The following is a 20,336-nucleotide window of genomic DNA, read 5'->3' as shown; positions in this document are numbered from 1 at the left end:
TGAGTAAAGAAATGAATGAACTGGTTGGCCTATCACTGACGCATCCTTTAAAAAAACAAAATAAAAAATAAAGCCAAATATCTCAGTGCCGTGATCTGCGAGTTCATTTATGTGACAGATACGAGCACCAGTGAGCAACCAGTGAGATCGACCACAAACATAATCTCTGCACAATATCAGTTGCAGCGTTTCAGTAAATCAGTCATTCTTTAAATCAGCGTTTAAAGAGTATTTCTCCTAACTTTTTGTAATTCTGCAATTTTCTCCTGACTTTTTTAACTTTTACCTTCACCAGGATCCACCTTCAAGGAGAAATTCTTGGAAATCGTCATAGTTCAAAATATTCTTAGATTTTTCTCACTGGGAGTCACAACAATCTCTTAGTACCTGGAATCTTCATGAATGCGGCCCCTGAACTCAGCAACCAGTCCGATAAGTAATACATTACCACAACCCAAACAAGACACACATTTTTAATTATACCCAGAATTATCCTCTAACTATCAAACAGGATAACATGTGGAGCGTTCACTTTACCACAGAAAACATATTCTTCCTTATTAATGAATGAATGAATGAATGAATGAATCTTCTACAAACTAGAATTACCACCTCGCAATTGGATTCCTCCACCAACAAGTCAAGTTGCAGATTACATCCATGTCTGTCCAGACACATAATACTGTACATGGAGTATTATGGCCAATAAAGTTGATTCTGAAAGAACACAATGTGGTTGCCATGACAACATACGTTGTTTCAAATATGGATGCTGCTGCAAAAAAGCTGCAAACTTTCAAATGTGGGTGCTTCACACGTCGTCAACCTGACAGGACAGAAGATTTTATATTTGAACTCTATATGTGTTTAATTTTATGAATTCGATCTGTTCTTATGTATCTCATTTCTTTTCTATATTTTTAAATGTTCATTTATATCTGTTTTTATGTCAAACACCGAGTGCGATTTCCTTGCGGTAAAGCACTTTGAGCTGCATTTCTTGTATGAAAGGTGCTATAGAAATAAAGTGTATTATTATTATTATTATTACCTAAACAATCAGCATAGTTTCAGACAGATGGGACAGACATGAGGTCACCGTGACCTTGACCTTTGACCAGTGCAGCGGTGCTGAGGCATATACAGATCCAGTCATCATTATATTCAGATTAAAACTTTTAAATAACACTAATGCAAATGTCCGATTTCTGACTCACGGGAGGAGCACTCGGCCATCTTGTGGCATTCTGTGGGCGTTTGATGTGCCGCTCGACTCCTGGCGGGGTGCCTCTCAAACACTGATGGAAGCTGACCTTTTTCTTCCTCTCTTCAAACAACATGGCCTTTAAGATGCTTCTGACTGCGCATAATTCATTGATGGTGCCCTTCATAGGAGTCTGTGAGGCTGTGCATCTAAACTCTGACCTGTCTGACAGCGGACACGCAGCGCTGCAGAGCCGAGCAGGCAGGACTGATGGAAATGTCAACATCAGGACGACTCCGACTGGTAAACTAGTTTTGGAATCTGCACAAATGCCTCGCCGGGCTGCATACCAACACTTTTTTCATATGCATCTGTCTTTTACCTTTGGCTGACAGCTCAATACGCACACACACAATACTCTGAGTTTAAATTTGGGTGAGAAAGAGCAAAGTCTCCCGAGCCGGTGGAATACATTATCGCTGTTTTACAAACAGAGATATATTTGAATAAAATATCAGAGGAAAGTAGCTGCAAGGTGAAAGAAAGACGCTCATGTTGTATGTGTCAGATAAAGTTTATTTTATAGGAATTTCTTCTATCTGGATGTGAAGGTTTTGTTGTCTTATATATTAAGACAATATATACACATATTATATTGTTGAAATGGCCTTTACTGTATGTCACTATATGAATCTGTAGCACTGGTTTTAAAGGTGAACTACAGGTAGCAAACTAATGTGCAGGTTGTTTCATGTGTGTTGAGTTTTCGCTCCCTCACTGCTCTACAATTTCACATCTATTACAAACTGAAATGTCCATGAAAATAAAACTTTACCGCGACGAAGGCAAGAGGCGGAAAGGCGAGATACCAATCATCCATTCTATTAAATCAAATGTAATTCAGGCTCTGAAGTTTAGTTTGTTGCTTCCAGCTGGTTGTACAAGTCCTTCCTCTAAGGTTCTTAAATACGTGTAGAAACTGTTTGCTAAATGTAATGAATAGCTGTGAGATGGTGAAAACAATACAATGTAGTAGATACGTTGAAATCTAGGGAAATGTAGTATACAAGGCGGTTTTGATGAGTGGAAGCAAGACGTTATCTGTGGGGGTGCCACACTGACATGAACCACTTGGTTTGGTGGTAAAAATGAGACAAAAAAAAATGAAATAAGGATGATCATTAGTCTTTGTAGAGAGAGGCCGTGATCACACCCGTCCTTTGATTTAAATGTAATCAAACGTTCTCGAATCAGTGGATGCATTCAAATGAGCATTTAAAATGAGGAGTTAAATAGAGTTAAACCTCACATGCTGCTAAAACAGCCTGTTTTAATCTATAAATATATGAGCGATTCTTACACAATCGATATAATTTTTGTTGCAAAATAAACCTGCTGAACTTTCGCACAATGTCACGATCTGTATAAACGCAGGTTAGATTCTGATTAGAAAAAGCATCAGGAGGTTTCCCTCCTCCAGGAAATTATTGACGAGTGAGCACAGAGGTGTCATAGTAGATTTACAATAACAACTATTAAGCTGGTAAGAGCTCTCTCCATTTGTTGAGTCCCTGTTGTCTCCGAGCTGCGATTGGACCAGCTGTTTAAGAGCCACGAGGCCAGTGATGAGAGTGAATTTATTCATTTCCACACTCAGGCCTTTTTACACTTAGTGCCCCTGCACACAGTAGCAGGCATGATGGAAAAGACCTTGTGATCTCTGAGGGAAGAACTACCACTGCTGATATTGAAACAAGAGCCTGTCGGTGGCGGAGCTGCACTGTTTCTGTTCAGAAAGTGTTGCTTTTATCTGACTGGGCCAAGACGTGTTCGACCTTTTCAGACTAGTCACGTCTAATTGTCACAGAAAGCCACAACATTGATGTACATTTACACCTGATGATGAGGAAATCTCTCTCAGGTGTACATCTTCTTTCTTTGACCTGTTTCTGATATCCACACACAGTGTTTGCACATGTCCAGTTCTCTGGTAGACCTCCATGATGGCGCCAGAAACTAAAGAGAAGGAAGACTGACCAAAGTGCAGGTCCTCTGCAGGGAGGCAGTGTGCAGCTGAGCCTCATCATCAGTCTGGCCAGCAGCCATGCCACTGTTGGGCGTCTCTCCTCTCTCTTCCCATTACGCTGCTTCTTTGTGTCGGAGAGGGGAGCCGGGATCACTGAGGGCTGCAGCCTCTTACTGAGGCCTCACTTTCCCCTTCTGGCATAAAAGACAATCAATAAGAAGCATTTTTCTTCATCTCCTGCTCCTGCTAGCTTTCTGAGAGACCCCCTGCCTGCGGGGCTTCCTCCACCTGTCCTTGTCCCTTCATCCCAAATCCATCCATCCTCCGATGCGTATCTGTAGCCCTCCAGCCCAGAGGCCAAACAGCAGCGAGCACACTTTGTCTCCACACTTGACTTCTTCCCTGGTTGAATCCATTTCATACTCTCATCTCTGTAATTCTCTACATTAATTATTCAGGCCCTTCTAGCCTATGAATATAAATCCATTATGTCTGCCCTGCTTCACTCTTCAATTAAGAGATTGGGGATGAAATTATATGGAGGGATGACAGATCGGTGGATTAAAGGATTCAAGAGGCCTCACCTCACTCTGAAATATTTATGCTAGCCATCTAATGCAGAGGTACGCGTGTACATGTAATTACTTAATGGCCGCTGTATTATTGTTCACCTGTCAAGTAACAAGTAGGGCATCTACAAAAGTTCAAGTTCTGGAGGGACTGTGGTCCATGTTGACTCATTTATCAGCCGTGCTCTTTCTTTCATATGAGACCACCAGCCGTGACGTCTTTCAACGCGACCCACACACTCAGAGGAACGTCTGCACCTCTTCGACTGACCACGGTGTGGTTTTGTAAGCAGCCATTAATTGAGTAGTCCGGTATCTTGACAAGTTAACAGTGGCAGGTTTGTGCAGGACGCCCCGTGTTGCGCTCACAGTGATGCAGTGATTGTGACAATTATCTCTGACCAGTCAGTGGTCTGCAGTGTTTTTACGTCACCTGTTAGTAAGTTAGTTAGTATCGGCTCAGCTGTTTGGGACCTCAGTGGAGATGATACCAAAAAAAAAAGAAAAAAAAGGGACCAGGTACTATCCACGACCTTTGTACAAATGGAAAAACCTCAAAAAGCGAGAGGAGCCGAGCCCAGACAGTACGGACACTGGAAAACTAAATTTCCCCACTGTCTTATCTAAAGTCTTAATCTTATTCTTAATCTTAAAACTATATATCCACTGAGGGAGAATTTAGTTCATGTTCACATCAAACATCAGAATGGACCCGGTTGTCAACAGAACTTCAGCTGACAGGCAGGAAAGGAGCCTCGTAGCTCGGTGGGGTTTATGGACCCAACTGGAATTAAAGCAAATGCTTTACAGTTCTGTTACTGTATGGAGGTCAGATGCTTTCAATTATGGATGATTATTCTTTTAAATGCTATGACTTTGTAGAAAATCTTTTAAAGGGCAAAACAAAAGTATTTCATTTCACCCGCTGACTTTGAAAGCCGAGCTGGTTTGGGCGAGCCCGGCTGCACCGACTGTCGCTCACAACTTCAGTTTTCTTCTCTGTGGATACAGTCTGGCAACTCGCCTCGAATTAGTGTTTGCACAGCCACTAAGAAGGGCGGACCTAGGTACGGGCATCAGATAAGGATGCCTCCTGGGCATTGTCCGTGGGAAGTTTTCTCAGTATGTACCGGTTAAATGTTAGTGTATGTTCAGAGTGGGAGCAACAGTTAGACTGAACTGAACAGAAAGACAGGGAACCCTGCTGTAGTGATGTGGGCTGCAGAGTGGGAGGATTTCCACAATGGTTGCCAGCAGAACTAAAACACAGTATACACACTTCAGATTAGTGACTCACCAGGAATATCCGCTCCAGTTGGTCTTGGATGTCCTTCATCCCTGGAAAAGCAGCCACTCCTTGGATCATCTCGATGAAAATGCAGCCGACTCCCCTAGAAGAGAGAATTCAACACTCAGTTATTCAACTAATTACACTAATTACAAATACGGTAATAGAGAACTGTTCTGTTGGGTGTATATGTGAGCATGGACAACAATAAAGTAAGCAAATACAAAATTGATATAAAGGGTTACAACTTTCTCTGAGTTAGACTCACTCCCAGAGTTTTGAAACTAGAAGATGCTGGAAAAACAGCTCTGACATATTGTTACGGTAAACTTAGAAAATATATACACCACACTAAACTTCAACTGTAAATATGTTCTCAGGAAAACGTTTCTGTGATTGAATTACATTTTTAATCGATTTATGGAGAAATCATTATCAATCAACGTATCTGGCAAAATTAAAAATCCGTTAATACGACGCGTCAGTGACATGTAACTTGTTTTTCTGCCAAAATATCAGATGTCGCATTGTTATATCTACACATAATGACTGCTTCAGGCCTGGCAGCACTTCCTTAACGGTATGAAAACATCATTGTTTAATGCAGAAAGATTCATTACTGACTTGAGAAACAACACCATCTTTTCTGAAGTGCTCTTGTTGCCTAAACCACAGATGTGAGTCTGGATGTGAACTCTGGTCTCCGCTGTTCCACAACAACCAACCAAAGCAAAACTCAAATGCAGTTTATAAACTGAATGATTCATTTCATCCAAAGCAATGCTGCATCTGACTGTGTAGTTTCTGTCCTCTGAAGAACTTCTCATCTCAAGGGTATTTTTTAAGCGTTCATTTTTCTGATATGTTTCTTTTTGATTAGTTATTTAATCCTATAAAAAAATCCATGTCATGATTGACAGTTATGATTTACAACTGCTCAGTGTAAAGTAGTCATGAGGGACCATATTTGAACGAGGGTTGATCTGACTGAGAAATCGAGGACACTGTACGTATACCAGAAACCTGACACACAGGCCTGTTGCTCAAAACAGGAACACCCGCAAACTCATCTCTTTTTGACGCTTAATATCTCATTAGTTATGGATTTTTTTTTTCTTCACACGGACCACCAGAGCACTCATCAGAAAGAGTGAATTTAGATAATGACACCAAAATTACTTGTTCAAAATATTTTTGATTTTGTATTTGATGAGAAGTTGATGCATTTTGAATATGAGGCTATTAAAGCCAACGGATTTTTGGAACCGGCTCCTAGTGGCCCTCAGTGGTATTGCACTTTTACTGTTTACTGTGGTTGGAGGAGTGTTCCTTTCCTCAGCAGTGTGATTTACCCTTTGTTTCAAGCCATAAAACGTGTTGCTTAGCACCAAACTGTACTAATATTCTGAGGGATCCCTGCAAGTTAACTTTATGTTATGCAACCTTACCTAATCTGTAAGTTAACGTCAATATTATAGCTAGCGAGCTAATAGCACAACCGGTCTATGGGAAAAGTATTTGTAGTTAGCCAGCTAGACGTCTAGCAGTTACTAATCAATTTTATCTAAAAAATGGTCAACATACATCAGTGTCCACAACAGTCCAAGACGGTTGAGATAGTGGTGACTGGGTTCTGTGAGGTTCAAGGGTTGTGTGCTCACATTTAAGATGAGCAGCACCACGTCTCCATCCCCCAGTCACCACTGCACACTCAGGTTACCAATGATGTCATCAGCTCAAGCTGGCAGCTCCCATTTCTACCAATTTTGTGCAGAGCGAGAAAGTGGTGACGTGTCATCCATCTTTATATACAGTCTGATGTGAATGTTATTCAGTCAGTGATTTCACTGCACCTGAACATATTTGGGGAAACAATTTAGTTATAAACAAGCTGTGATTTGTAGAACTCAGGTTTGCTATTTACTTACACGTCAGTATTCATTTGGAGTTTTCTTCCTGTCCATCAGATGCATGGAAGTCCAATATTACACAGAAGTCCAATTTTGTCAAAACCAAAACAGTTAAGCTGTTGTAGGTAAAAAAAAAAAACAAAAAACAGCCACCTGAACGACTCCAAAATACTCCATGACACCCAGGTTTCAATGTAGGGACATTTTTCTTTATGGGTTTGTTCTAACAATCCAACAATGGACTAGATGTATTTGGTGTGGTGCTTCCAATAGTTCTGTTAACAATAACACAAATATAAAGAACACCATCCTTATCTTTTAAGATGGAGATATCAAGCTGCAGTCTATAACTTAACCTGCAAATTAATCGTGTGCGTCGTCACACTTGACAGATCTGATCACTGACTGACGGATGTTTGTGAGAGCTACAGCTCTGAGAAGTGCTAAGGGAGGTGAAAATAGAGCCGTTCCTCGCCCATCTTCCATCACATCCTCCTCACGGCCTGTACGCTGCACTCTGCTGTGATGGATGCTTCTCGTGGACAGAAGACAGATCTGCTCAACCTTTTGGTCCTGCAGGAGATGCTTCTTCATGGACGACTGCTTTCTAAGTGACCAGAGGTGAGTGCATGTGTGCGTGTCGCCGAGTGACTCAGTGGTACGGAACGACATCCTGTGGATTCGTCCACCTACAAAAACCCTCGAAGCCTCACAGACCCCTAAATCTCCCACAGCTCTTTAATGGGATGCTGGAGAAGGCAGCTGGGGTTCAAGGGATTTCCCTGCTGACTGCCTGTCCAGACAGAAGGGGTCACCATGGATCGACTAAGATCAAGCCCACATGGAGGGGCTGAATTTGTAAAACCATTTTAAAAGCAGCTACTACAGAGTGTCAATCTGAACAATCTTTGGGGGAGCTTTGTTGAGACACATTTCATTGTTTTCTTGATCTAAACCTAGAAAAAGAAGATCAAGAAACACGACATCAACAGTGACGCTTTGCCGACTTTAAACTTGTTGGAAAGTCTTAAAAGGAGTTTGACTTCTGGTTGTTTTGGGACAAAAAAAAAAAAATCTCCACTTTCTCTCCCTGGGATTGTTTTAATCTATGGTACAAGAGTGAAAGAAAAAATATTTAGGGAAACGTAGTCTAAATCTAGATGTACTTACAAAGTAGGGAAATCACATGCAAAAAGAAGGAAACAAAAACTCAGTTCAAATTCAAATACGTGGTCAGTTTATCCAAATAACGGAATAAGAAATCCTCTCTGCTCTTTTTCGGACTGCCGCCTGCCCTGCTAGCAGCTGAGAACAGCATCATCCCAACAAGTCCTTTGGTAAATTTACCGCCGACTTTGATGTCCGCTGTCTTTTGCATGTTTTGGATTTGCATGTGTTCTTACATTTGCTGCATTTCTGCATTAGGATGCCGTTTCCTTGAGGGCCACGGTAGTAACGTGCTGCAGTACGCATTGCAATCCAAATGGCAGGAAAGCAAAGCTTTTAATGTATTTTCCATAAGTAACAGCCCTACTCAAACGCCATCCCTCTCCCTGGAGGATAAGGCCTGGGACACGCTGCCTGCGTTGTGGGAGCGTTACCCGTCACGCGCTGCTCAGCTGCGGCTTGGTTTCGTGTGTATTCACGCAGGTCATACCGTTGAATCAGTGAGTTTCTCTTTGATAGTGGACATCAGTATTGAATTGTTGAGGTCCAACAAGTGATGAGTTGCAACCAAAAAGTAGTGACGTTATTTTGTTTACCCTCATTCAGAGCGAGACGCACAGAGTGAATTGCAGAGAGGGAGGGAGAGAGAGAGCAGCAGGGAAAACCCCGCCCGCCACCTGGTGAAGTGTTGTCGTGATATAGTGAGAACCTACACTGAGTTTCTGCTGTTATTAGAAATTAACATGTGACCACAGATCGTTTCCCTGTATATTTTATCTGGAAACCGTGCGCGGCACATGTGAAAAATAGGCGTCGGTTCTATTTTATAAATGACGTGGGGCATGAGACGCACATGATACACGCATCTCAGCCGGCAGTGTGGCTGGTCTGATCGGTTACAGTAATGTGGATGCCGAAATGAAAACACGCCACCCAGCAGCAGGTACCGCACACGCCACGCAGGCAGCGTGTCACAGGCCTAAGAGTTGTACCAATGTGTCTACTTTTCAATTCCAAGTCTCGCTACGGCGAGAGTTCAATCAAATTTGTCAATTTGGTAGTTGTTGTATCCATATCCGAAACAGCTCCATCTGTGTGCGTAGTAAGTGTGAATGTGATAAATATGCATTGTTCTGCCTCTCCACCTCTTGACTAAGGAACAATCTACAGCACACTGCAGGCAACACAGCCTCAGGTGAGGATAAGCAGCTGCTAAGTGGCTTTGCATTGGTGTCTGTCTACTTGCTGATTTGATTTCTGGGCTTGCGCTGGAAGGAACAGATCTATATCTTACTGGGACTACCAGAATAAATCAAGGATAAACTACACACACACAGGTCAGAGCGTAGGAGTACCCACCACATGTCCAGGCAGGTGGAGTAGTCCGTGGATCCCAGAAGGACATCTGGAGGCCGGTACCAAAGGGTCACCACCTCATTGGAGTAGGTATGGCTGGGGACTGACTTGGCCCGGGCCAGACCTTGGGGGGAGGGGCAACAAAACAACTCAGAAATTATTATTATCGATTGACCTTCACCAGGCTCCTGAAAACAAAGGAGATCACTTCAGAGGAGAATCGAGATTCACTAGAGCAGCTCACATCTGGTTATACAGACAATAATAAGCAGAATGTCTGATGAATAAGACAGTTATGAACTAGCAGATTAAAAATAAGTGTTTTTGCAAAAATACAGCAGGAGAACACCAAAAGACCAGAAGGTGTTAAGACAATGTCAGAGCTCAAAAGCTTCCATATTTATGAATGAATAAAATAGTGAATGTGCAAATTAGACCATACGGACACCAAAGAGCAAAAACACTAGTCACAGCTAATTATTCTAATCAATTCAATTTATGTCGTACCAAATTATAACATTAGTCGTTTCGGGCTACTTTGCAGAGTAAGGTCAAGATCTTACAATATCATAGAGAGAAACCCAACAATTCCCTTTCGAGCAGTACTTGGAGAGAGTGGAGAAGAAAAACGCCTTTGAAAGAAGCGAACTCAGGATGGACAACTGTATGTTCCGCCTGGTTGGGGCGAGGGGGAGCAGAGAGAAAGAAGAACAGCATAGAGAAATGCCAACAGTAAACACTGGGCAGGTTGGTGAAGCCAGTAAGCACAAATCAGAAACCAGTCCTTTCAAGATTTTTCAGAATTCTTTTGTAATAATTGAGATCAAAAATATTTGATTTAGCGGCGGATTTGAAAAAAACAAAAACAAAAAAAATTGCGATGTAATGTTAAGTGAGTTATTGGTGTAAAATTGAAAAAAATTGCAAGTTGAGAAATCATGTATTTATTTGTTTTTTAAGCACTACCTGATAAAGGAATAAATATGTAATCACTTCTTATAATAATAATCTTGCTACACATCTCAAAAATATTTAATTTTTTTTGGAATACCATGGGGTTAAAAGTTACCAAAAAAACTCCTAGAAGTGGCGTATGTTTCCAGAACAGACAGTCTGTGAGTGTAACATAAAATACAACGACTACATCAGTTGTCAAAATAAGAGCTTTAGATGCTGTTTAATTCATGTTAATTCAACACATAGGCCTTCAATCACTTCCTTCGATAATAAGCATTTAATTATAAAATGCCATTGTGAAGGCCAAATTTCCTTCAAATCCCTACAGATGAATACCTACAGTACCGGCAGTACTGACAGTGATCCACTAGTGACGGACCAGTGACAGCATGCTGGACGATATGCTGGAACAACTCCGGTCTATTAGTATTTACAGTAGTTAAATTATCTACTGTAGATCCATTGCAGAACACTCCTCCTGGCAGATCAGTCTTTGGTTGGATTACTGCAGATTCAGCTGCAACAGGCCTTACATTACTTTTTCAAATGGAAGTCCTAATGGAAGACCGCTGAGGTTTCAGCAGGAAACCGGGTGATGTGAATATCCGTCAGATGATCCCAATGGACCAAACTCATGTTTCCATCGTTTCATTTTAAAAGCTCCGCAGGGTTTTATTATGAGGTGTATGAGCTTCTCCGGGTTATTCCATCCCTGTTTTAGCATTTATCTATGCAGCTGCACAAATTCAGTCTTCCCATGGCAGCTGATGGTAAAGCACAGTTCAGATGCAGTGAGCTTTAATGAGGCTGATGGCATTACCTCTTTGTCTCTTCCCAAGTGGTCGGACAGCCTAATTAAAGCATTTAGCTTAGTAAAAGAAAGGACTTCCTGCCCTGCTGCTTGTCCCTGATGTGAGGGAGGAGGAGGGGCTGGCAGGAGAATAAATGAGAGGAGAGAGGGGTATTTAACATTTCCGTGTGTCAGAGCACCCACAGGAAAAAGGACTTTCAGACGGCATTCATCACGGCCGAGCTCTGTAATTGTACACGCTGATCCAACGTAGGATTTACGGCATCGGGTCGCTCACACCGAGAGGCTATCATTTCCACTGCGGGCGTCCTGCGTGTGTCTGCGTGCGGGGGGCGGGGGGCGGGAGTGTGGGGGCGTGAACGGAAACATCCACTCATCATAAAAGAAAGTGCAGAAGTAGGAGGTTGGCCTGTTTGTAACACGGAGAGGTGAAGTACAGAGGAGAACCAAAGCATGGCGGGAGAGTCCGGAGAAAAGAAACGGTTCCCAGCATGGCCGTCAACAGTCCCCCAAGAACAACAGCAAACAAGTGACACAGAGTAGATCTGCGTTGGGGCTGGTTCTGATTGAGTAAACTCCCATCATGTGACCCGGCTTTAGACCTGTTCTCGTAGGACCTGATTGACTGAAGGTCTGCGCGTGTAAAATCACGTGCAAACTTCACATCACCCGCAAAAAAAATGTCCAAGCAGATCTACTAACGACGTGCAGTGAGGATCAAATGAGCGATTTAACACACGTTGTCCATTTCGTATGTTTACCTGAATCCATATGTCATATTGGGCGTTTCTACCTGAACGTGAAGAATACTGGGAGGGGAAATGCAAATAAATAAATTTAGCACGTATTAATCAGATGCACATCAGGAGAGACGGCTGCTCTTATTGTGGTGAGAAGGAGATGCAGGAAACCAAAGAATACGTAGAGAACGTGGTTTTACACCCGTTAAACATTTCTGATGTCAGAGGCAGAAATTATTCAGACATGTCATCGGTCCAGAGATGACATTTTGGAGTTATTGAATGAACTGAATGGGGATTTACATCCAACAACATGGAGGAGCCACGCAACACCAGATTTGACAGAACTTCTTACGAAGCACTAAATGACACCAAGTCAGCTGTTCATCACAGAAGGAGCTGGACCTGCTGCTCAGTGTTTGTTAGAGGATCTCAGCCACCGGCCCTCCTCTTTTATTTAAACACATTTTATCATCAAGCCATTTTTTTCTCACCTAATATCTTGCTATCTTCTCTTAATTTCTTTTAATTATTTTTTTGTTTTTCCCACAGCACTGACTTTCTCACTGATGATCTCCAATATAGCGTTTTTGTTCTTGTTAAATTTATATTTCTTAATTTCATTAGGATACAATTTTCTTTTGCAGTCGTTCTGTATTTTTCTTTTCATTTTTACTTTTAATAAATCAGCTGCAAAATGGGTGCAAAATAAATGTGCAACATTTTTGAATAAACACGCAATTTACTATCCTGTATTTCAGATCTTAGTAAATCAAGCCCGTACAGTGCGTAGACCCTGATGCAGCTGTGAGGAGCTACAGAAACTTTGAGAATAATTTACAAAGTAGTATCTGTCACTTTAATCTGCCTCATGCCGCCTCATGTAGCATCTCTTTCATTCGTCTCTTTGAAAAATAAAAGCTTGTTTCTAGGTTTTAATTTCCCTATCTGTGAAATTGAATGTATACTTTGAGGAAAAACTCAAGTCAATGCCAGATTTAAGACGCTCGGATGTCAGACAACAACATCTGTGCACAGAATTCAAGGCAAGAGAGTCAGCTGTTAGCTTTATAGAAGCAACATGTCATCACAATGTTCTCATCCTGAAATATTACTGCAGCTGTTGAAGCAATGCTCCACACAACATTCACAAGGGCTAACTTTATTTTGTTTGGCTAGCGTAGCATTAGCTTTAAATTTGAGCAGAGCGGGACTCATGATAGTTGAATCTGATTAGTTTATGTTTTTGGTTTTGAATTTAGTGTCAAGAATTGTTGAATTTAAATGGAATTGGTATCAACAACCAATCAACAACTCCGGTGCTGTGATATCCTGCTCTCCTCATGGATTTGCTGTTCTGGTCTGTTCTACATGGGAACTTCATTATCTTGTATACAATGGATTGTCTAATATAACAAGTAATGAATTCATTCTAATGGTGTCAGTCAGGCAAACAAGACAGGCAATTCCTTTGATGCGAGAGCATTCAGTGTTTTTACATTTTGAAAGTGTTAAGGAGATGTCAGTCAATCCGACCAGTTTGGGACTTGGAAAAAATACAAACAACTTCCTTTAAAGTAATGTATTTAGACAAACTCATCACGTGAGACTTGTCAAGGGCCAACATTCATTATAAGTTTCTCATACCGGAGTGGTCATTGATAAGTCTGGTGGAACCAACAATGAAACAAAACACTGATTGGTTGACAGCCAGAACATTTATCTTTTAGTTCAAGCTTGTAAAATGTGCCACTTTATTGCTAATCTTTGTTTTATACATTCGTAAAATTAATGTCTTCAGGAAACATGAACAATTGAGGAAGGAAGATGGAACGGGATGTGACGGCCACATTTTCACTGGAATATGTGGGTTACACACAATAGTAACACAAATATAAGTCTGAGCTTTGGCAGAAGCACCATGACTAAAGCACACAGACCAAATTTGCAAAATAAACCAAATAATATCTAATTCAATCCAAACGCTGAGCTTGTGTAATCAGAAAGAGCTCAGCTGTCTCCATCTCACTCCTCACCAGTAAAATGTAGACCAGTTTTCCTCCCACAGACACTTTGGAGACAACCAGAATGTCTCAGCTCACAGTGCTCACTTCCTGAATGCCACCTCCCTCACTGGGTAAAAATGCTCACTGTGGTCTGTTTGTGAAGCAAATAGAGCACATTCATGACCACAATGTATGTGAAGGAACGGAGGAAGCTGTCATGTCCCTGCAGGGCATTGAGATATCAATTCAAATCTCACTTTGACAACTGCTGGTTACCGTGTGATCTCAAATCACCTTCTGCATGAATTTATCAGCAACAAGACCGTCCACTTCATAACCGCACGATTCATCCTCCAGAAGAGGGAGATACTTCAAAGTCTGACAGACACACACACACGCACACGCACACGCACACACACACACACACACACACACACACACACACACACACACACACACACACACACACACACACCATTCTGTCCAGAGGAAGGTCACCGGTGAATTATACATCACACAGCACCGGGGGTCACCAAGTATACAGTAGAAGAGCTGGGCTAACAGATGAAGATGAGGAGGAGGGGGGAGAAATGATGAAGGAAGGAGGGGAGGACTGAAATAGATTCTGTCCCCAGAGGAATCCGCCCAATGCTTCACCTTTTGAAGTTCATTTGTGTTTTAAAGGCGTTTTGAAGGCGTCTGCCAGGTTTTCCTCCTCCAATCAGCCGATTGGAAGATAAACCGTCTGCTCCCAGCAGCTTCTTCAAACTCTGTTTCTCTGAGGAATTATGTCACAGTATTTAGACTCATGGCTCCCAAACGCAAAAGTGGCAAAATGCAAAATTTGTTGACAGCATAGAAAAATAAATTTTAGCAGCAGATGTGCATATAACGCAAGTGGAGGCTTGACCTGTGTTGGACCTGTTCATAGCTGTCAACCAACTTCTCACCAACAGTCATAGACTATTTAAAAGTATTCGTAGCTTCCAGGTCTGAAAAATGAGGCTGATGCAGATGTGCCTTAAGCTGCAATACCACCGAGTGCCACTAGAGGTTGGCGCCAAAAAGCCTCAGACTCCATAGACTCCCATTCAACTTGTCTTATAAGTCAATTCAATTTCTCCACGAGTTATCTTGGTGTTGTTAGTTAAAGTCACTCCTTCTTATTAGTTTTCAGACGGTCCATCTGAAAATAATCCCGTTATTATTTGGAAAATAAGCTTCAGAAAGATGTGTTTTTGGGGTTGTGTCTGTTTGATTGACAGGCCTGTGGTGCAGTCAGGTTACAGCTTTCAGTGGGTGGGGCGTAGTATCATCAGGTTTCCAATCAGATCAGTCAGATCCACTGCTCACTCCTCCCCCAGCTTGTCCAAATATGGTCACTTCCTGCTCCAAACCGCTCCAAACAAGCTAGATGGTGACGGTCAGAATCTGAACTGGAGGCTTCATAACGGCCGATAACAGACCAACGGGTGACATCACTGCTGGTGGCTGCTTGCCAAGAGCAGTGACTTCAGTCTGCCCTGTTTCAGACACATCCACTGAATTACATCCAATCATTTACAGGATAAAAGCAGTTCCATTTCCCGCCAATGTTATAACATTTTGTGGATTTTGGAGGAGTGATGTGATGGAAGTATCCCTGGAGTTAGAAGTTCTCCCTCCGGCCTCTTCTTCTGTGCTGAATCTACAACACAGGTAGTCAGTCAGTGAACACAGCTTCCAGTGAAGGCCTCCACCTTGAACTCACTGTGACTCTGAACAGGTCAATCCACCTGCAGTAAATACACCTCGTAACTTCACCTACAACCACACAGTGTGTACAATGTAAACAAAGGGGATGTATCCTGTTAATTCTGTGCAGCAGTGCCAGCAGGTTCCCTCACAGACGAGCACGGCTGCAGACTCTCAGTCATGTTTCTCTCTTTGGAAACTGCTCAGATGTTGAACCTGATTCCAGTCTTGGCGCTAAGCTTGGCGAACCACAGCCTGACCCCAGCTCCATACTGAACAGGCTAACATGAGATTGGTGTTAATCTTCTCATCTCACTCTCATAAAGAAAGCACATTGACACCTAAAATAAATCCATGCAAAGTCTATGGTTAGAAAAACTCTAAAAAAAAAAAAAAGAAGAAGTCTTATCTTATCTTTGGCCCATCAGAAAAAAGAAAAAGAGGTATAGACAGCTGCCATAATGCTACAATCTGCTCCTAGTTTACTGCAGGTAGACCCTTCTTGCACAAGCCCACACATTCTTTTAGTCTGGCTGCATATGATATGCCTTCACTGGATATCCGATTAGTAGGTGCTGATGACATCAGCTTTCCCCTCATAAAAAGAAGTGTAAACAGAAGGTTTATTTTGGTTTGCCATGAAATAAGCACAGCAGGCTTCTCTCCGTTTGAATGTGTCTCTGCTGCCTTCACATGTGTATACAAATAACTAATATGGATGAGGAAACCCAGCAGGTAAATACTGTCACGATTGGCTGCTCACAGAAAAGGTACACTCATAATTTCAAAGTAAAGGCTCAAACTGAAGTAACAGGCAGAGCTGCCGCTGAGTTTGCATGGAAGGTAAGAATATAATGTGGCAGGATTTTATATTCAATACATTAGTACTTGCACTTGTTTAGTGGCGATGAAGTTGAATTTACCCAAAATATTCTCACTAAATTATGTCATTGACTATTTTATTTCTTAAACTTTTATTTTCTCGACATGGTTTAATAATTAATTAAGTGAACGACTGCATATCAAGCTTAGCTTATTTTGTAGAGAAATGTGTGCCTCTGTTAGAGCCTAAATTCCTTTGTGAGTGTGTGTGTGTGTGTGTGTGTGTGTGTGTGTGTGTGTGTGTGTACCACCTGCCACCATCCCAGCTCATTTCCCAACACAAAGTGGACTGTAATGAGCTGTGCATGGTGGTAGCTTACATGAAACCAGTCCGGTCATTACCAAAACACACACACACACACACACACACACACACACACACACACACACACACACACACACACACACACACACACACACACACACACACACACACACACACACACACACACACACGCACGCACACACTTTAACTCTGCAGTTTTATTTCATCTGGTTTCAGGTTTGGATTGAAAAACACATGCATCAGTAGCATTAATTCATCTAACGGACTTCAAAGGACCATCTGCAACCATCAAAAATCCACATCCAAGTCTCTCACACACACACACACACACACGTTCAGCAGCCCACCGGTCCCGGCGCTGGGTGGAACAGCACACGGGGGAGAGACAAACAGTCAGCTCCGGATGCCTGCAACATTCCTCCAGCTACGTTGTCACGTTGCTTCGCTCCTCACACATCATTATCCCCGCTGCAGCTGTTAGTCCACAGCACAGACACACAACTCCCCAGAAAATAAACACACACATCAGTGTACATTGGCAACCGACAGCAGCAGTCACAGACTTGTGGAAAAATATTAAACTAGTGTTCAATTTAGTGCAATGTAATATTTAAGTCCAAAGATATACGAATATTGTAGTAATCATAGGTTTGATGTGTTTCTATAGAAATAAACAACTCAGGTTCTTATACCTGCCAACACTTTCCTGGGTTTTTCATGTACAGTGAACCCTCGTTTATCGCGGGGGTTACGTTCCAAATAGAGACCGTGATAGGTGAAATCCGTGAAGTAGTAACCTTTTTTTTTTTTTTACAATTATTATACAATGAAATACTCCATAATACATTGAAACCAAAGAACAAAACCTTTTTACAGGCCCAAGCATTTGTTTAACAAATAAAAGTACTGTATAAATGTTTTTTTTTTTACAAATAACTACTGTACTGTAAAATAATAATTTTAATCATCAATACGAACTGAAGGCTTCAAATTGCTGAGATCGGCACCGCCCCACTGCGACCCGAGTCATTGGATTAGAACGGGAGGAAATGAAACATGATTATGAAAACAAATACAAAGTACAGTCGGACAAATAGTGACTCGTGTATTTCACGGCTCTTCTGACTGAGCCGCTGCATCCTGACTCCGCTCTGCAGCGGTTCTTTCTTCTAAAGCCGGCGGTGCAGGTGTGGTTTTTCGAGAGAAGAACATAGTTATCGGTAGTTGTTGTCGCTCTTTTTTCTTCTGGGCAAAAAGATTCTTATAAACCGACATGCCACCATCGATTATTTTTAATTTGGCAAGCTGTTTTACGTACGTGTACATATTAAACCGCAACGTTATTGACAAACAGGTAGAGAAGAAGCGGAGAGACTGTTTAGCCAATCAGAATGCAGAACACAATGCACGATGCAAATCCGTGAAGCAGCGAGACCGTGAAAGGTGAACCGCGTTATAGCGAGGGGTCACTGTATTTTAGAATCCTTTGCAGTCACGTGCTGCAGTGATACCAGGCACACGTGTATAATTGCATAATTGCATACGTTTTGTCAAAGAAACATAATGTCCAAGTTCAAGAGACACAATAACTAGCACTGACTGCTGCAGACAGTGTACACATAGCAGAGCAGTGAGAATGAATGAAAAAATGAACTGCGGAGAACTTAGGCATCTGGAAAGAGGTCAAAGTGGACCCACGGCGGTTCAGGCTTCTGATTAAGATGCCTCCCGCATACACTCGCCGCAGGGGAAACCCCGGGGCAGACCAGGAAATGCTGGAGGGATTAAATATCCCACCTGTCCTCGGGATAACCCAGGAGGTGGTGAAGGGAGGAGGGAGAGTGAAGGTTATCTCTGTTCAGTTTGTCACCGTGTCCTCGATCCACATCAGCAGGAGAAAGTGGATATCCTTACAGTACCAATCTGTATCGATGCTCACATCCATGTGTAATTCAATAACGTTTGCCTCAACTTTTATCTCCACCCTGACGATAAACCATCTCTCTCCCACACAAAGTTTTTAAATTATATATTTCCCTTTTTCCACAAAACACTGACTGAAGTGTTTTTTGTTGTCTGATCAGTTTATTCATCGTCCACAGCATCTTTAAGGGTAGTTAAACTATAATGGTCTTATTTTTGTAGTTTTGACCATCATATGAATCTATTATGATAACATTATACTCACTCTATTTTTTTTAGCAATGTTACCATAATTAAAATCATGAGTATATGATAGACAATAAAAGTAAAACTCAAGCTGATTGAGCACATTCCTGTGAGATGGTGAGCAGGTATAATGGTTATTATGTTAGCATGATGGCATTTACTAATTAGCAATAAATACAAACTCCAGTTGCGGCTGATGTGGCTGTGATGTGAAAGGAAAGTATTTGGTCATAAACCAAAGTGTTAGAAAAATCCAAATGATACTGCTGGATGAAAAGTCAGAGGATCATCAGACCATTGCCACTTCACCTAGAGGGGGACATGAATGTCTGAAACGAACATAATGACAAACCATCCAATACATTCCAGTCCAAACCAAAGAGGTGGACCAGCCAATCAACCATCCAACCCACCAACCAGCCAACCAATCAACCATCCAACCAACCAATCAACCATCCAACCAACCAATCAACCATCCAACTAACCAATCACCCAACCAACCATACAACCAAACAATCAAATTATCAACCGTCCACCCAATCAACCAACCAAGCAACTAATCAATCATCCAACCAAGCAACTAATCAATCAACCAACCATCCAACCAACCAACCGACCGAATGACCGACTGATATACAAACATTGTTATTCCTAAAACATGCAGCCAACATGTAACAGCCAGTGACATCACTCACTCCACAAACTGTCTGGAACATGAATTTGCAAAGACAGAGTCCCGAAAACACACAAACTGCGGTGGAGTCGACCTGCCAGGACATTTCATGTGTGAATGAAGCACAGTTTGGGATTCTTGGACCCCAATCTCTGCCTGTGCTCCAGCCTGGCCGTGGGTACTGACGGCATACGGCAACATTTGAATGGATCACCCACACACAACACATCTGCCAGCTTTGTTTAGTCATTTTACTTAAAAATATTTGTATTTTTGTAGCCTGTTTCACAGACACACACAATAAATACAGATGGTTTGTACCCCACAGCAGTGGAGTGGTACTATATATATATATAAAAAAAAAAAAAACGCTTTCATGGAGAAATGTACGACTTGCATATGCGTAGTGCAGCTTCCTTGGCCGCCAGTTTCAGCAGGTTGACAGCAGGTTGGTGACCCTCCCTTCAGCTACACAGCCAAGATGGCGGCCGTTGAGGGTTAAAGTGTTCAGCGTTCCCTACTCAATTGTTTAACCGTTAAGACGACACCATCCAGAAA

At 42.0% G+C, this 20,336-nt stretch overlaps 1 protein-coding gene across 4 annotated transcripts in view; it reads right to left on the bottom strand.

The window, feature by feature from the left end:
- The window catches only part of cdk14 (cyclin dependent kinase 14), a 205,327-nt gene that overhangs the window by 70,854 nt on the left and 114,137 nt on the right, over positions 1-20,336 (bottom strand). For all 4 annotated transcript variants that reach the window (XM_069702140.1, XM_069702141.1, XM_069702143.1 and 1 more), the window contains 2 exons: positions 9,524-9,644; positions 5,097-5,190 (listed from right to left, as the gene is read on the bottom strand). In XM_069702140.1, the coding sequence (XP_069558241.1) occupies positions 5,097-5,190; positions 9,524-9,644 (215 nt within the window). The remainder of the gene's footprint in view (positions 1-5,096; positions 5,191-9,523; positions 9,645-20,336) is intronic.

The sequence above is a fragment of the Brachyistius frenatus genome, unplaced genomic scaffold (genome assembly GCF_029030835.1).
Source record: "Brachyistius frenatus isolate BFR_SWC_R1_liver_20210118 unplaced genomic scaffold, ASM2903083v1 Contig_40, whole genome shotgun sequence".
NCBI classification, from domain to species: Eukaryota; Metazoa; Chordata; class Actinopteri; family Embiotocidae; genus Brachyistius; species Brachyistius frenatus.
The sequence above is the reverse complement of the archived record's forward strand: the minus strand, read 5'-3'. Positions and strand labels throughout refer to the sequence as shown.